General features: G+C 44.2%; 2 protein-coding genes across 3 annotated transcripts in view; one reads left to right on the top strand and one right to left on the bottom strand.

The window, feature by feature from the left end:
- The window catches only part of rps12 (ribosomal protein S12), a 383,736-nt gene that overhangs the window by 30,106 nt on the left and 334,668 nt on the right, over nucleotides 1-18,962 (top strand). The gene's annotated exons all lie outside the window — the stretch shown is intronic.
- mdn1 (midasin AAA ATPase 1) overlaps nucleotides 1-18,962 on the bottom strand; it is a 215,109-nt gene that overhangs the window by 166,219 nt on the left and 29,928 nt on the right. For both annotated transcript variants that reach the window (XM_070885519.1, XM_070885520.1), the window contains exons 10-12: nucleotides 17,083-17,282; nucleotides 9,078-9,159; nucleotides 2,831-2,926 (exon numbers count right to left, since the gene is read on the bottom strand). In XM_070885519.1, the coding sequence (XP_070741620.1) occupies nucleotides 2,831-2,926; nucleotides 9,078-9,159; nucleotides 17,083-17,282 (378 nt within the window). The remainder of the gene's footprint in view (nucleotides 1-2,830; nucleotides 2,927-9,077; nucleotides 9,160-17,082; nucleotides 17,283-18,962) is intronic.

The following is an 18,962-nucleotide window of genomic DNA, read 5'->3' as shown; positions in this document are numbered from 1 at the left end:
TCTCTGAACAAAACGCTGCAGCTTGAAATGCTGCACTTCAATATCAACCATCTGGAAGAGGGGAGGGGAAGTTGATCGTTGCAAGTTTAATCAATAACTCAGTTCCTGATAGCTCGGTTAAAGTAAAAATACAGCACAATGTGAATTTGAGCCAAACTGACCTGGAAGCAATCACTAGTTTGTGCTCAGTTAGTCGAAGCCGAGTGATATCAGGGCAATGATTGCCACATACCTCAGTGTTCCTGGGCTAAACAGAGGAAAACTCTTTCCCTTAACCACAGTCCTTCATGCTCTACAGCTGGAGACAGAAATTGCTGCAGAATTCAGTACCCACTGCAGTTTTTCTCCCTTGCCAAGTTTTTCCTTCTCAGTTCATCATCATAATTGTATTGGAAATAATACCTGGGTGTACCAACACCAAGGGCCCAAGTTTCCACACGATAAAAAACGGGCGCCCCTCTGAGCTGGGCGCCTGTTTTTCGCGCCTAAAACGGTGCCGGAAAAAAAACGCGCGATTCTGGAGCGTTCTGCAGCTCCTTGTCTGTTTGGCGCGGCGCCCAGGGGGGCGGAGCCTACACTCGCGCCGATTTTGTACGTGGGAGGGGGCGGGTACTATTTAAATTAGTTTTTTTCCTGCCGGCAACGCTGCGCGTGCGCGTTGGAGCGTTCGCGCATGCGCAGTGTGAAGGAAACATTGGCACTCGGCCATTTTTGTAGTTCTTTGTAGCTGTTTAATTTTTGAACATTTTTTAATAAAAGCACATTGCCATCAGCACATCAGCACTTGCAGCCTTCTCACTGTCTCCTCCCCGCCCCCCGCGGGAAGAACGGGCGCCTCCTCCTCCTCCCTCCTCCTCCCCCCCCCGCGGGAAGAACGGGCGCCTCAGGCTGACTGCAGCATTCTCCGTGCCTGAAGCACTTTCACACAGGTAGGAAGATGGTTTATTTAATCTTTTCTTTGCTTATAAATGTTTATTCAGGTTGGATTTATTTGTATAATATTTGTAGAAGTATAAATAAGGATTTATTGTAGAATTTAATGACTTCCCCTCCCCCACCCCTCCCCACCTCGTTCTGGACGCCTAATTTGTAACCTGCGCCTGATTTTTAATGTGTAGAACAGGTTTTTTCAGTTCTACAAAAATCTTCACTTGCTCCATTCTAAGTTAGTTTGGAGTAAGTTTTCACTGTGGAAACTTTCAAATCAGGCGTCAGTGGCCGGACACGCCTGTTCCAAAGTGGAACTGTTCTACCTGACTCGAACTGCAGAAAAAAATGTGGAGAATTGCGATTTCTAAGATAGTCCGTTCTCCACCAGTTGCTCCTAAAAATCAGGCGCAAATCATGTGGAAACTTGGGCCCCAAGTGTTCAGAGTCCAAATAGTATTAACTGACACCAATGTTCTAATCTCCGCTCGTGTAGATCCTTATCCCCCATGCGTTTTACACCTTGCATACTCGGGGTTATTCAACGCCATTGATCTTCGGTCCCAAACCCAACTAGTTTGGTAAAAACTGAATTCAGTTTAGCAGGTACTTTTCGCAACCTCAGCATCCTATTCGACCCAGAACAGGGCTTCTGGCCCCATGCCTTCTCCATTACGAAGACTGCCGAGTTCCACCTCAAATACATACCCCACTTTGACCCCAGCCCATCTATCGCTGAAACACTCACCCATACCGAGTCAAACGCTCTGCTGGCTTCCACTCTCGAAACTTCAGCTCACTCAAAACTCTGCTGCCTGTTTCCAATCCCACGCCAAATCCCTTTCACTTATCACCTCAGTCCCCACTGACCTATATTGGCTCTTGAAAACCCAAGTTACTTCTCCAAGAATTTGGTCACCCACACTTGAAGTGCTTGAAAACAGATGCCAACTGTTATTGTTCAGGCATTCTAGCAATTTTATCTTGCGTTCACAGCAATAAAAAAGGTATTTTCTATGCTGCCCAAGTATTCTGGGATTCAAAACCTACACCCTTACTATATATGAGAATAGGACAGCATGCCACAGGAACAATACAGTGCACGTGGATGCCCACCACTCTCCTACATGCTCCAACTTACAGTATACACCACACAATCAGACCTTTATGTTCAAGCTAAAACCAATAATTAGATTTATTGTCAAGTAAGATAGTTACAAATACTTAGAAAATCAAAGTAAAAATAGTCTAGAAGAGAGTCATAATACCATGGCAAGAACACATTTCTTAGTGCTTAGTCAATTGCCCAATAAAATATTTGTACATGTGAGGCAATATTCCTTCCAGTAAATGAAGGCCAAATGTAATTTCCAGAAATGGAGCTGAAAACTAAATTGGGTAGCTAAGACTGTGCCTTTATTCAAAATGATATATCTCACAACACAGTTGTTTGGTTGAGAATTAACTATCTCCCTCTTACTGATATCCCAATGAGTCATCTACTACAGAAAGTGAGCTTTTCTATGTCCCCCACTATAAAAACTAACCCAGATTAACATTTTAAATACATGCCCAGCCCAACAAAGTGACCTAATTAGTGATTACACAACAAGTTGAACCAACAAAGGAAGTCAGGCTAATATTCATTGTAAATGTGGATGAATCAGAATAGTTTATTGGCTACTGCCTTAACAAAGGAATGGTTTTAAGGATACATCAATGTGAAGCCACATTATTAAACACAGAAAATGTCTTTACTCTACTTTTACTACAATAGTCGTGGATCCAAATCAGACCTGAAATTTGGAGGGGAAAACATAAATTACTAAAAAAAAAATAGCTGATCATCAGTTAAGCCTACACGCAGTCAATAAGGAGAATGCCACACTAAAGGAAACAGTACCTTTTCTCTTGAAATGTTCAGTTTGCTGCCAATGATTTCGGCCATTTTCTGCCTACTCCCCCGTTTTGACATCATGGCTGTGAAACAATCTAGCGCCTGTAAAACAAAACACAATGGTAATTTCTCGAGGAAGCTCTACGACATGCCTTTCTAGTGTCACTGAGAGTGACCTGTCTCTCGCTCAAGCAATCAGATATTTCCAAAATCAGCCACAACAACTTACATTTATATAGCACCTTTAACGTAGTAAAACGTCCAGAGGTGTTTTACAGGAGCGTTATCAAATAAAATGTGACACCAACCCACATAAGGAGATATTGGGGCAGACGAGGTAGGTTTTAAGGAGCATTTTAAAAAGGAGAAAAGAGAGGTAGCGAGGCAGAGAGGTTTAAGGAGGGAATTCCAAAGCTTATGGCGATGGCACAGCCACCCATGGTGGAGCGATTAAAATCGGTGATGCTCAAGAGGGCAGAATTGGAGGAACGCAGATATCGGAGAGTTGTAGGGCTGGAGGAGATTACAGAGATAGGCAAGGGCAAAGCCATGGAGGGATTTGAAAACAAGGATGAGAATTTTTTTTTTTTTTAAAACGAGGCATTGCTTAACTGGGAGCCAATGTAGGTCAGTGAGTACAGGGGTGATGGGCAAGCGGGACTTGGTGCGAGTTAGGACTCGGTCAGCAGAGCAGAAACAATTAGCAGGTTATTGTTATTAATTCATCAATAAACTCCGTAGGACTCTATTATAGGGGATTTATTATAGAAAAACACATTCTATGTACAGGATCACAAGGCGATTAGAGTTGAGGAGAGCCATCAGGCCCATCTTCCAACCCCACTGCCACCCCCGAATTTCAGTTCGAATTAACCCTTTACTAATTAGAATGAGTGCATGTTTTTCTGACTATTGCAGTTCAGTTTAGATTAATAGCATGATATACATTTTCCATTCGGTTAACTATCCTCTATAGCTCTAACAGATCACTCATCACATGTCCTCTTTCTGGGTTGGAAAATCCAAGTTTTTCCAATTTCCCTCTAAATATTCAGGGGGATGTAATCATCCACAACATTTCCTATTTTGTGCTCACTTCAGTTTTAAGCCCATTTACCTATTTTATAGCTCTCTTCTCTTTTGAATGCCTTCTTCTGTTGTACTGAATTGTTTTTTAAACTATCAAAACAGACCAGAGAACAACTTACCTGTATTGCATTGAGCATCCGTTGATTCGCCTTCTAAAATCAGCAGAACAATTCTTTCAAATACAATTGATCTAAGAAATAGGAGCAGGAGTAGGCCATTCGGCCCCTCGAGCATGCTCCAACATTCAATAATATCATGGCTGATCTTCGACCTCAACTCCACTTTCCTGCACTATCCCCACATCTCTCGATTCCCTTAATATCCAAAAATCTATCAATCTCGGTCTTGAATCTACTCAAAGACCTCTGCTCTCTGGGATTGACAATTCCAAACATTCACCTCTCGGAGTGAAGAAGTTTCTCCTCATCTCAGTCCTAAATGGCCAACCCCTTATTTTGAGACTGTGACCTCTGATTCTAGACTCCCCAGCCGGGAAACATCCTCCCGGCATCTACCCTGTCAAGCCCTGGAAGAATTTTGTATGTTTCAATTAGATCACCTCTCATCCTTCTAAACTCTAGAGAATATAGGCCTAGTCTCCTCAATCTCTCCACATAGGATAATCCCCCATCCCAGGAATCAGTCTGGTGAATCTTCGTTGCACTTCCTCAATGGCAAGTATATCCTTCCTTAGGTAAGGAGACCAAAACTGTACACAATACTCCAGGTGTAGTCTCACCAGAGTCCTATACAATTGCAGTAAGATGTCATTACTCTTATACTCAAATCCTCTTGCAATAAAGGCCAACATACCATTTGTTTTCTTAATTGCTTGCTGTACCTGTATGTTAACTTTCAGTGATTCGTGTACAAGGACCCAGGTCCCTCTGAACACCAACATTTCCCAATCTTTCATCATTTAAAAAATACTCTGCTTTTCCGACCAAAGTGGATAACTTCACATTGGTCCACATTATATTCCATTTGCCATGTTCTTGCCCACTCACTTAGCCTGTCTGTATCCCCTTGAAGCCTCTTTGCATCCTCCTCATAACTTAAATTCCCACCTAGCTTTGTATCATCAGCAAACTTGAATATATTACATTTGGTTCCCTCATCCAAATCCCTGATATAGATTGTGAATAGCTGGGGCCCCAAGCACGATCCTTGCGGTACCCCACCAGTTACAGCCTGCCATACCAAAAATATCCACTTTATTCTTACTCTGTTTTCTGTCCATTAGCCAATCCTCAATCCATACTAATATATTACCCCCAATCCTATGAGCCCTAAATTTTGTTTAATAACCTCTTGTGCGACACCATGGTCGGAAGCTCATTTCAGGGTCAAATATGACACCAAGGTTGCAAACAGTGTGGTTCAGCCTCAGACAGATGTTAGGGAGAGGGATAGATTCAGTGGCAAGGGAACAGAGTTTGATGCAGGGACTGAAAACAATATATTTAATTGGAGAAAATTTCTGCTCATCCAGAACTGGATGTCGGACAAACAGGCTGACAATTTAGAGACCGTGGATGGGTGGAGAGAAGTGGTAGTGAGGTGGAGCTGGGTGTCATCAGCGTACATGTGGAAACGGAGGCTTTGTTTTCGGATGATGTCGCCAAGGGGCAAGATGGAGATGAGAAATAGGAGTGGGCCAAAGATAGATCCTTGGAGGACACCAGAGGTATCGATGCGGGAAGAGAAGCCATTGCAGGTGATTGTTATCTATCTAATTGTAGCCAGGCAATGAAACCAGGCGAGTGTAGTCCCACCCAGCTGGACAACGGTGGAGAGACGTTGGGGAAGGATAGAGAGTGGTCAACCATGTCAAAGGCTGCAGACAAGTCAATAAGAATGAGGAGGGATAGTTTGCTGTTGTCACAGTCACAAAGGATGTCATTTGTGACTTTGATGAAAGCCATTTTGATACTGTGGCAGGGGTGGAAACCTGATTGGAGGGATTCAAACATGGAGTTGCGGGAAAGATAGGCACGGATTTGGGAGGAGACAACACGTTCAAGGACTGGAGAGGAAAGGGAGGTTAGAGATGGGCGGTAGTTTGCAAGAACTGAGGAGGTCGAAGGTTGGTTTTTTTTTTTGAGAGGGATGATGTCGGCAGATTTGAGGGAGAGGGGGACAGTACCCGAGAAGAGAGAACCGTTAACAATGTCAGCTAACATGGGAGCCAGAAAAGGAAGTTGGGTGGTCAGCAGTATGGTGGGAATAGGGGCAAGGGAGCAGGAAGTGGGTCTCATGGACAGGGTGAGCTTGGAGATCATTAGGGGAAATCGGAGAGAAACTAGAGAAGGATGTAAGTTCAGGGCTAGGACAGGGGGGAACCTTAGAGGATGTTTGGTCCTGTGGGCTAGGGGAAGGCTAGGCAGAGGCAACGAATCAGATGGTCTCAATCTTAGCGACAAAGAAGTCTATGAGCTCCTCACAGTTGTTGTCGGAGGTGAAGGTGGAGACAGGGAGAGAGGTTTAAGGAGACGGTTAGCAGTAGAGAATGGAAGCAGAGTTTATGTTTACACTCCAGAATGATTCTGGGACAGTGAGCGATGTTAGAAGATGGTAGATATGGTAACAAAAAGCTACAAATACCAGGAGTCAAACAAATACAGAAACACAACAGATCCAAATCAGCATTGAGAAAAGAGACAAGTTAACATTTGTACACCCCCTCCAAGGTGGTCACTGGGTAAACGGTAAAAGTTTCAGGTTGCGGCCTATCTCCTTCACAATCTGGATTATCCAAATTTACCTTCTACATAAGAACATAAGAACATAAGAATTTGGAACAGAAGTAGGCCATCTAGCCCCTTGAGCCTGCTCTGCCATTCAACAAGATCATGGCTGATCTGGCCGTGGACTCAGCTCCACTTACCTGCCTGCTCCCCGTAACCCTTAATTCCCTTATTGGTTAAAAATCTATCTAACTGTGACTTGAATACATTCAATGAGCTAGCATCAACTGCTTCCTTGGGCAGAGAATGCCACAGATTCACAACCCTCTGGGAGAAGAAATTCCTTCTCAACTCGGTTTTAAATTGGCTCCCCCGTATTTTGAGGCTGTGCCCCCTAGTTCTAGTCTCCCCGACCAGTGGAAACAACCTCTCTGCCTCTATCTTGTCTATCCCCTTCATTATTTTAAATGTTTCTATAAGATCACCCCTCATCCTTCTGAACTCCAACGAGTAAAGACCCAGTCTACTCAATCTATCATCATAAGGTAACCCCCTCATCTCCGGAATCAGCCTAGTGAATCGTCTCTGTAGCCCCTCCAAAGCAAGTATATCCTTCCTTAAGTAAGGTGACCAAAACTGCACGCAGTACTCCAGGTGCGGCCTTACCAATACCCTATATAGTTGCAGCAGGACCTCCCTGCTTTTGTACTCCTTCCCTCTCGCAATGAAGGCCAACATTCCATTCGCCTTCCTGATTACCTGCTGCACCTGCAAACTAACTTTTTGGGATTCATGCACAAGGATCCCCAGGACCCTCTGCACCGCAGCATGTTGTAATTTCTTCCCATTCAAATAATATTCCCTTTTACTGTTTTTTCCCTCCAAAGTGGATGACCTCACACTTTCCGACATTGTATTCCATCTGCCAAACTTAGCCCATTCGCTTAACCTATCTAAATCTCTTTGCAGCCTCTCTGTGTCCTCTACACAACCCGCTTTCCCACTAATCTTTGTGTCATCTGCAAACTTTGTTACACTACACTCTGTCCCCTCTTCCAGGTCATCTATGTATATTGTAAACAGTTGTGGTCCCAGCACCGATCCCTGTGGCACACCACTAACCACCGATTTCCAACCCGAAAAGGACCCATTTATCCCGACTCTCTGCTTTCTGTTCGCCAGCCAATTCTCTATCCATGCTAATACATTTCCTCTGACTCCGCGCACTTCTATCTTCTGCAGTAACCTTTTGTATAGCACCTTATCAAATGCCTTTTGGAAATCTAAATACACCACATCCATCGGTACACCTCTATCCACCATGCTCGTTATATCCTCAAAGAATTCCAGTAAATTAGTTAAACATGATTTCCCCTTCATGAATCCATGTTGTGTCTGCTTGATTTCACTATTCCTATCTAGACGTCCCGCTATTTCTTCCTTAATGATAGCTTCAAGCATTTTCCCCACTACAGATGTTAAACTAACCGGCCTATAGTTACCTGCCTTTTGTCTGCCCCCTTTTTTAAACAGAGGCGTTACATTAGCTGCTTTCCAATCCGCTGGTACCTCCCCAGAGTCCAGAGAATTCTGGTAGATTATAACGAATGCATCGGTTATAACTTCCGCCATCTCGTAATACCCTGGGATGCATTTCATCAGGACCAGGGGACTTGTCTACCTTGAGTCCCATTAGCCTGTCCAGCACTACCCCCCTCGTGATAGTGATTGTCTCAAGGTCCTCCCTTCCCACATTCCTGTGACCAGCAATTTTTGGCATGGTTTTTGTGTCTTCCACTGTGAAGACCGAAGCAAAATAATTGTTTAAAGTCTCAGCCATTTCCACATTTCCCATTATTAAATCCCCCTTCTCATCTTCTAAGGGACCAACATTTACTTTAGTCACTCTTTTCCGTTTTATATATTGGTAAAAGCTTTTACTATCTGTTTTTATGTTTTGCGCAAGTTTACCTTCGTAATCTATCTTTCCTTTCTTTATTGCTTTTTTAGTCATTCTTTGCTGTTGTTTAAAATTTTCCCAATCTTCTAGTTTCCCACTAACCTTGGCCACCTTATACACATTGGTCTTTGATTTGATACTCTCCTTTATTTCCTTGGTTATCCACGGCTGGTTATCCCTTCTCTTACCACCCTTCTTTTTCACTGGAATATATTTTTGTTGCGCACTATGAAAGAGCTCCTTAGAAGTCCTCCACTGTTCCTCAATTGTGCCACCGTTTAGTCTATGTTTCCAGTCTACTTTAGCCAACTCTGCCCTCATCCCACTGTAGTCCCCTTTGTTTAAGCATAGTACACTCGTTTCTGACACAACTTCCTCACCCTCAATCTGTATTACAAATTCAACCATACTGTGATCACTCATTCCGAGAGGATCTTTTACTAGGAGATCGTTTATTTTTCCTGTCTCATTACACAGGACCAGATCTAAGATAGCTTGCTCCCTTGTAGGTCCTTACCTCCTGGAAGATGCAGAGAGCCGTAGAAGAAGAAGTGCCATCAAAATTAGGAATTATTCGCTCACACCATTTCAGTAAATCTCTAGACAGAACAAAGCAAAACAATTTCATGCAAACTAGTAGCATATACACTACATTCATATCAAGAGAGCACTATGGTAAATGCAACCATTAAACGCATAGTATTGTACCAGACTTGCTTTCACAAGGCAAATCATTTTTTATTTAAATTAAAAACACATTTGAGTTACAGAAGGGCAAGAGAAAAATCAATAAATAAAAATGACTAACTCATAAGAACATAAGTAATATGAACAGGAGTAGGCCATACGGCCCCTCGAGCCTGCTCCGCCATTCAATATCATGGCTGATCTGATCATGGACTCAGCTCCACTTCCCTGCTCGCTCTCCATAACCCCTTATTCCCTTATCGTTTAAGAAACTGTCTCTTTCTTTCTTAAATTTATTCAACGTCCCAGCTTCCACAGTTCTCGGAGGCAGCGAATTCCACAGATTTACAACCCTCAGAAGAAATTTCTCCTCATCTTGGTTTTAAATGGGCAGCACCTTATTCTAAGATTGTGCCGTCTAGTTCGAGTCACCCCCATCAGTGGAAACATCCTCTCTGCATCCACCTTGTCAAGCCCACTCATAATCTTATACGTTCCGATAAGATCACACCTCATTCTTCTGAATTTCAATGAGTAGAGGCCCAATCTACTCAACCTTTCCTCATAAATCAACCCCCTCATCTCTGGAATCAACCTAGAGATTCTTCTCTGAACTGCCTCCAAAGCAAATATATCCTTTCGTAAAATATGGAAACCAAAACTGCACGCAGTATTCCAGCTGTGGTCTCACCAATACCCTGTATAACTGTAGCAAGACTTCCCCGCTTTTATACTCCACCCCCTTTGCAATAAAGGCCAAGATACCATTGGCCTTCCTGATCACTTTCTGTACCTGCATACTAACCTTTTGTGTTTCATGCACAAGTACCCCCAGGTCCCGCTGTACTGTGGCACTTTACAATCTCTCCATTTAAATAATAACTTGCTCTTTGATTTTTACTGCCAAAGTGCATGACCTCACACTTTCCAACATTATACTCCATCTGCCAAATTTTTGCCCACAACTTAGCCTGTCTATGTCCTTTTGCAGATTTTGTGTGTCCTCCTCACACATTGCTTTTCCTCCCATCTTTGTATCACCAGCAAACTTGGCTACGTTACACTCAGTCCCTTCTTCCAAGTCGTTAATATAGATTGTAAATAGTTGGGGTCCCAGCACTGATCCCTGCAGCACCCAACTAGTTACTGGTTTCCAACCAGAGAATGAACAATTTATCCAGACTCTCTGTTTTCTGTTAGTTAGCCAATCCTCTATCCATACTAATATATTACCCCCAACCCTGTGAACTTTTATCTTATGCACCTTGTCAAATGCCATCTGGAAGTCCAAATACACCACATCCACTGGTTCCCTTTTATCCAACCTGTTAGTTACATCCTCAAAGGACTCCAGCAAATTTGCCAAACATGACTTCCCCTTCATAAATCCATGCTGACTCTGCCTGACCGAATTTTGCTTTCTCAAATGTCCTGCTACTGTTTCTTTAATAATGGACTCCAACATTTTCCCAACCACAGATGTTAGGCTAACTGGTCTATAGTTTCCTGCTTTTTGGCTGCCTCCTTTTTTAATTAGGGGCATTACATTTGCAGTTTTCCAATCTGCTGGGACCGCCCCAGAATCCAGGAAATTTTGGTAAATTACAACCAATGCATCCACTATCCCTGCCGCTACTTCCCTTAAGACCCTAGAATGCAAGCCATCAGGTCCAGGGGATTTATCTGCCTTTAGTCCCATTATCTTACTGAGTACCACCTCCTTAGTGATTGTGATTGTGTTAAGTTCCTCCCCCCCTATAGGCCCTAGACTATCCACTGTCGGAATATTGTTAGTGTCCTCTATCATAAAGACTGATACAAAATATTTGTTCAGCGTTTCTGCCATCTCGATGTTCCCCATTACTAATTCCCTGGTCTTGTCCTATAAAAAGGACCAACATTTACTTTAGGTATATAAAAAGGACAAGGGTGGCTATAGAAACTCTTGCCACAGGTTGAGCGTCCGAAATCCGGAATGTTTCAGAATCCGGGCCAATCTGTGGCAGGGTCATCTGGAAACCGGAAAATGTTCCGAAATCCAGACTCCCCGCGCCTCGGCGGCCCGACCTCGCTCTGGCCCGAGGAGGCTCGATCTCGCCCTGGCCCTCGGCGGCCCAACCTCGCTCCAGCCCAATCTCGCCCTGGCCCTCGGCGGCCCAACCTCGCTCCAGCCCAATCTCGCCCTGGCTCTCGGCGGACCAACCTCACTCCAGCCCTATCTCGCCCTGGCCCTTGGCGGACCAACCTCGTCCCGGCCCGACTTCGCCCTTTACCTTGACTGCCCGACCCCACTTACCTCGGCCTAGGCAATGACATTCCAAAATCCAGAAATACCCGGAATCTGGAACGGCCTCAGTCTAGAGGTTTCCAGATTTCAGACACTCAGCCTGTATCTGTTTTTATATTTTGCGCTAGTTTACTTTCATAGTCTATCTTCCCTTTCATAATCATTTTTTTTAGTCGTTCTTTGCTGGCTTTTAAAAGCTTCCCAGTCTTCTGTTCTCCCACTAGTTTTGGTCACTTTGTATGGCCTTGTTTTCAATTGGATACCATCCTTTATTTCTTTAGTTAGCATAGAAACATAGAAAATAGGTGCAGGAGTAGGCCATTCGGCCCTTCAATAATATCATGGCTAATCATTCCCCCAGTACCCCTTTCCTGCTTTCTCTCCATACCCTTTGATCCCTTTAGCCGTAAGGGCCATATCTAACTCCCTCTTGAATATATCCAATGAACTGGCATCAACAACTCTCTGCGGTAGGGAATTCTACAGGTCAACAACTCTGAGTAAAGAAGTTTCTCCTCATCTCAGTCCTAAATGGCCTATCCCTTATCCTAAGACTGTGTCCCCTGGTTCTGGACTTCCCCAACATCAGGAACAATCTACCCACATCTAACCTGTCCCGTCCAGTCAGAATCTTGTATGTTTCTATGAGATCCCCTCTCATCCTTCGAAACTCCAATGTATAAAGGCCCAGTCGATCCTCAGATGTCAGTCCGGCCATCCCGGGAATCAGTCTGGGGAACCTTCGCTGCACTCCCTCAATAGCAAGAACGTCCTTCCTCGGATTAGGAGACCAAAATTGAACACAATATTCCAGGTGAGGGCTCACCAAGGCCCTGTACAACTGCAATAAGACCTCCCTGCTCCTATACTCAAATCCCCTAGCGATGAAGGCCAACATACCATTTGCTGCACCTGTATGCCAACTTTCAATGACTGAAACATAGAAACATAGAAACATAGAAAATAGGTGCAGGAGTAGGCCATTCGGCCCTTCTAGCCTGCACCGCCATTCAATGAGTTCATGGCTGAACATTCAACTTCAGTACCCCATTCCTGCTTTCTCGCCATACCCCTTGATCCCCCTAGCAGTAAGGACCTCATCTAACTCCTTTTTGAATATATTTAGTGAATTGGCCTCAACAACTTTCTGTGGTAGAGAATTCCACAGGTTCACCCTCTCTGGGTGAAGAAGTTCCTCCGCATCTCGGTCCTAAATGGCTTACCCCTTATCCTTAGACTGTGACCCCTGGTTCTGGACTTCCCCAACATTGGGAACATTCTTCCTGCATCTAACCTGTCTAACCCCGTCAGAATTTTATATGTTTCTATGAGGTCCCCTCTCATTCTTCTGAACTCCAGTGAATACAAGCCCAGTTGATCCAGTCTTTCTTGATAGGTCAGTCCCGCCATCCCGGGAATCAGTCTGGTGAACCTTCGCTGCACTCCCTCAATAGCAAGAATGTCCTTCCTCAGGTTAGGAGACCAAAACTGTACACAATACTCCAGGTGTGGCCTCACCAATGCCCTGTACAACTGTAGCAACACCTCCCTGCCCCTGTACTCAAATCCCCTTGCTATGAAGGCCAACATGCCATTTACTTTCTTAACCGCCTGCTGCACCTGCATGCCAACCTTCAATGACTGATGTACCATGACACCCAGGTCTCTTTGCACCTCCCCTTTTCCTAATCTGTCACCATTCAGATAATAGTCTGTCTCTCTGTTTTTACCACCAAAGTGGATAACCTCACATTTATCCACATTATACTTCATCTGCCATGCATTTGCCCACTCACCTAACCTATCCAAGTCGCTCTGCAGCCTCACAGCATCCTCCTCGCAGCTCACACTGCCACCCAACTTAGTGTCATCCGCAAATTTGGAGATACTACATTTAATCCCCTCATCTAAATCATTAATGTACAGTGTAAACAGCTGGGGCCCCAGCACAGAACCTTGCGGTACCCCACTAGTCACTGCCTGCCATTCTGAAAAGTACCCATTTACTCCTACTCTTTGCTTCCTGTCTGACAACCAGTTCTCAATCCATGTCAGTACACTACCCCCAATCCCATGTGCTCTAACTTTGCACATCAATCTCTTGTGTGGGACCTTGTCGAACGCCTTCTGAAAGTCCAAATATACCACATCAACTGGTTCTCCCTTATCCACTCTACTGGAAACATCCTCAAAAAATTCCAGAAGATTTGTCAAGCATGATTTCCCTTTCACAAATCCATGCTGACTTGGACCTATCATGTCACCTCTTTCCAAATGCACTGCTATGACATCCTTAATAATTGATTCCATCATTTTACCCACTACCGATGTCAGGCTGACCGGTCTATAATTCCCTGTTTTCTCTCTCCCTCCTTTTTTAAAAAGTGGGGTTACATTGGCTACCCTCCACTCCATAGGAACTGATCCAGAGTCAATGGAATGTTGGAAAATGACTGTCAACGCATCCACTATTTCCAAGGCCACCTCCTTAAGTACTCTGGGATGCAGTCCATCAGGCCCTGGGGATTTATCGGCCTTCAATCCCATCAACCACGGAAGGCTATCTTTTCTCTTAGACCCTTTCCTCCTCACTGGAATATATTTTTCTTGAGAGATGTAAAATATCTCCTTAAATATACACCACTGTTCATCAACCTTTAATCTATTTTCCCAGTCCACTTTACCCAACTCTGCCCTCATACCTTCATAGTCTCCTTTATTTAAGCTTAGTACGCTGGTTAGAGATCGAACTTTCTCAACCTACATCTGAATTTGAAATTCAATCATGCTATGATCACTCATTCCAAGGGGATCCTTTACTAGAAGATTGTTTATTAATCCTGTCTCATTACACAGGACCAGATCGAAGATAGCCTGCCCCCTGGTTGGTTCCGTTATGTACTGCTCAAGGAAGCCATCCCTTATGCACTCTATGAACTCCTCCTCAAGGCTACCCTGATCAATTTGATTTGTCCAATCAATATGGAGGTTAAAATCACCCATTATTGCTGTTCCCTTTTTACAAGCCCCCACTATTTCCTGGTTTATGCTCCGACCAACAGAGTTGCTACTGTTCGGGAGCCTATAGACTATGCCCACCAGTGACTTTTTCCCCTTATTGTTCCTTATCTCCATCCAAACTGTTTCAACACCCTTATCATTTGAGCCAATATCATTTCTTACTATTCCAGTGATTCCATCCTTTATCAATAGAGCTACCCCACCTCCTTTTCCTTTCTGTCTGTCCTTCCGGATTGTCAAATATCCCTGAATATTTAATTCCCAATCCTGGCCACCTTGCAACCACGTCTCTGTAATGGCTATCAGATCATACCCATTTGTCTCAATTTGTGCCGTCAACTCACCTATCTTGTTACAAATGCTATGTGCATTTAGACAAGATGCCTTTAAGTTTGTTTCGTTACACTTTTTTCCTGCTTGTTTCCTCTCTCCTTCAAACTCACTTCCTTTATTTTTGTTTTATAATTCCAGCTTTACTCCCCTCCCTACTGAATCTAGTTTTAGGTTCCCATCCCCCTGCCAAGCTAGTTTAAACCCTCCACAACAGCACTAGCAAACCCCCCCCCCCCCCCACGAGGACATTGTTCCCGGCTCCATGGAGGTGCAACCCGTCCGGCTTGGACAGGTCCCACCTCCCCCAGAAGCGGTCCCGATGCCTCAGGAAACTAACACCCTCCCACCTGCACCATCTCTCCAGCCACATAGTCATCTGCTCGATTCTCCTATTTCTGTACTCACTAGCTCGTGACACTGGGAGATTACTACCTTTGAGGTCCTGCTTTTTAATCTCTCTCCTAGCTCCCTGAACTCTGCCTGCACGACCTCATCGCTCTTCCTACCTATGTCATTGGTACCGATGTGGATCACGACCTCTGGCTGTTCACCCTCTCCCCCAGAATGCCCTACAGCTGCTCAGTGACATCCTTGACCCTGGCACCAGGGAGGCAACATACCATCCTGGTCGCACCGTCTGTGGCCGCAGAAACGCCTCTCTGTTCCCCTGACTATTGAATCTCCTCCCACGATAGCTCTTCCATTCTTCTTCCTCCAGCCTCCGCCCCCCGTGCAGCTGGCTGCACTCCCCAGATCCACCATCGCCCCCATCGGTACTCAGAATAGAGTGCCGCTTGGAGAGCAAGATGGACTCAGTGGACTCTTGCACTACCTGCCTAGTCCTCCTCTTCTGTCTGGCGGTCACCCACTCCCTCTCTGCCTGCACATTCTTAAGCTGTGGGGTGACTACGTCTAGAAACATGCTATCCACGTTGCTCTCAGTCTCGCGGATGCACCACAGTGATCCCAGCTGCCACTCAAGCTCCAAAACACAGAGCTCGAGTTGGTGCAGCCGGAGACACCTCCCGCGCACACGGTTGCCCCGGCTGTGCGAAGCACCTGGGACTTCCCACATGCCACAGGATGTGCAATCCACGGGACTGAGCTGCCCTGCCATCCCTCTAGTTACACTAGCAACTATCGAGTCGAACTAAATTCTAAACCTTAGCACAACACAGCCAGCCGCTACTCAGCAAACAGCCGATTTAATTAACTGGCTCTCCTTAGATAATAAAGATCACATATATTTACTGGCAGGTGCTACTTAGAACAATGCCAAAGGTTTCCTACCAAAAGGAAAAAGAAAAATACTCACCAATCCACCAGCCAATCACTTATCCACTTGGCTGTGACGTCACAACTCAAACCTCAAACATTGTGACAGGAACCTACTAGACACCAGTAAAGTGCAGGATGCATTTTGAAATAAAAATTGTCCAGCTTTTCTGTATTCACTATTGAAGATGCGACCATCACATCCGTACAGTAATTCATCAGCTCGGACACCATTACGCACAACAGTATCCTCACACTAGTGCCCCACCAGCCACAAGGTTATCAGCATTCAACTTAGGAAAGAAAATCGAAAATGCTGGAAATACTCAGCAGGTCAGGCAGGATACTACCTGACCTGCTGAGTATTTCCAGCATTTTCTGTTTTTATTGCAATTAGCTTTTTGATTTAAAAAAAGTATATGTTACCTGTTGCTATGAATCCCTCTTTAAAGAAGCAGTACTGAAGCGAAATTAAAAAATCACTTGAATACAAGTTCATGCAACATAACCACATACTAATTTGTAACAGTTATTGTCACAGATCGGTTTTAAACAAGATTCTTGGATCACCTACTCAAAGTTGCATGTGAAGGTTTGGCTGGCATGCCACTGAATTATTCCTTCAAGCACTGGCAACTGGCCAACACGAGCAAGTCTTAAATTTATTTCTGAACTTCAAGTGAAATGTGTGTATTCAGCATTAACCAGCCTGCTACAGATAGAAAGTGCAATTTCCTCCTCCCCGCCAAGGACAATGGTTGAAGCAGGGGAAACAAACCTTTCTTTGAGCAGCAGAATATTCAAAATTCCAGGCTTGCAGTAATGAAAGCTTTCTCTTCAACGTTGTTTTAATCACTAGATTATCAGAGCAGAACACTAAGTAACTACTTAATACAAATCAAAACAAATTGTTGCAAACCTTAATGATAATCCTCTTCCCTCAAGGCACAAGTCTTTATCTTCAGTTTTTGTTTCACATTCATCAGGCGCCTGTTTGTTTCCATGATTTCCAGCCAAGTGGATAGGTGACCCGTGATGTTTCTTGCCAGTCAGTTGGCAGTAAATGTCCAAAAGACGATCTATTACTATTTCCAGGCTTGGATACCGGTTTACTAACACCTGTAAAACAGGAAGTTTGTAAGATAGTAAAAGTTGAAAGAAGAAACCAAATCACCAAGATGTACGAGTTTCAGAACCAGGAATAAATTCATATTCAAAAATACTTCAACACCATAAAATGTGCATCACTGTCCCTCTCCTATGTGCCACTCTGCAGTGAAAATAGCTGCCAGTCCACTGCTTTCAGGCCTATACCAAGATTACAGTGCAAGTTAGTTTACAGAAATACACCTTGGCCTAGATTTTCGCCCACTTTGCAACCGGGTTTTTGCCACAATTTGACCCTCCGCGACGAAAACTCAGTCAGCGGGATCCTCGGTGATCTCTTTGCGGCAGCGCTTTCACGTACTGCCGGGGAGAGGAGTACCGACGTGAAACGACAGGCAACGCCGTGGATTGAGTTATGGTCATACTTTCGGCACTCTCCTGACCCGTATTCTGCGCCCAGAATACAGACAGGGTCAAACCAGCAGCGGTAAGTGTGAAGACCTGCAAAAAGGTAAGTTAAAGTTTTTATTTTTTAATTATTTTTCAACGCTTTACTAGTTAAGGTTTTTTTTTAATGTTTTGAGAATCTTTTTTGCAATTTTTTTGATTTTTGTTTTTCCCGGCACTACCGGCCCCGGGTTAAAGTTGCCTAAACTCACGGTTTGTGCCCGAATCCTCGTACAACGTCGACTTCCATGGCACAGATGTAAAGGCCAAAAGTTAGGCCTAAAACCGGTAGTGCAGCGAAAACAGTAATTTTGGAGTAAAACTATCACTGAAAACCGAAAATCTTGCCCCTTATCTAGACCACCAAACAGTAGTAGTGAAGATGGTGACAGCATCAAACACGAAATTAGAGATGCGTGCAATAAAGGTACAGCAGTTATCATGGCCAACTTTAATCTACATATAGATTGGGCTAACCAAACTGGTAGCAATACGGTGAAGGAGGATTTCCTGGAGTGTATTAGGGATGGTTTTCTAGACCACTATGTCGAGGAACCAACTGGAAAGCTGGTCAGCCTAGTAATGAGAAAGGACTAATTAGCAATCTTGTTGTGCGAGGCCCCTTGGGGAAGAATGACCATATGGTAGAATTCTTTATTAAGATGGAGAATGACACAGTTAATTCAGAAACTAGGGTCCTGAACTTAGAGAGGTAACTTCAATGGTATGAGACGTGAATTGGCTAGAATCGACTGGCGAATGATACTTAAAGGGTTGACGGTGAATAGGCAATGGCAAACATTTAAAGATCACATGGATGTGCTTGAGCAATTGTACATCCCTGTCTGGAGTAAAAATAAAAACGGGGAAGTTGGCTCAACCGTGGCTAATAAGGGAAATTAGGGATAGTGATAAATCCAAGGAAGAGGCATATAAGTTGGCCAGAAAAAGCAGCAAACCTGAGGATTGGGGGAAATTTAGAATTCAGCAGAGGAGGACAAAGGGTTTAATTAGGAGGGAGAAAATAGAGTATGAGAGGAAGCTTGCTGGGAACATAAAAACTGACTGCAAAAGCTTCTATAGATATGTGAAGAGGAAAAGATGAGTGAAGACAAACGTAGGTCCCTTGCAGTCAAAATCAGGTGAATTTATAATGGGGAACAAAGAAATGGCAGACCAATTGAACAAATACTTTGGTTCTGTCTTCACGAAGGAAAACACAAATAACCTTCCGAAAATACTAGG

The sequence above is a fragment of the Pristiophorus japonicus genome, chromosome 7 (genome assembly GCF_044704955.1).
Source record: "Pristiophorus japonicus isolate sPriJap1 chromosome 7, sPriJap1.hap1, whole genome shotgun sequence".
NCBI classification, from domain to species: Eukaryota; Metazoa; Chordata; class Chondrichthyes; family Pristiophoridae; genus Pristiophorus; species Pristiophorus japonicus.
This window is presented reverse-complemented; position numbering and strand designations above follow the sequence as displayed.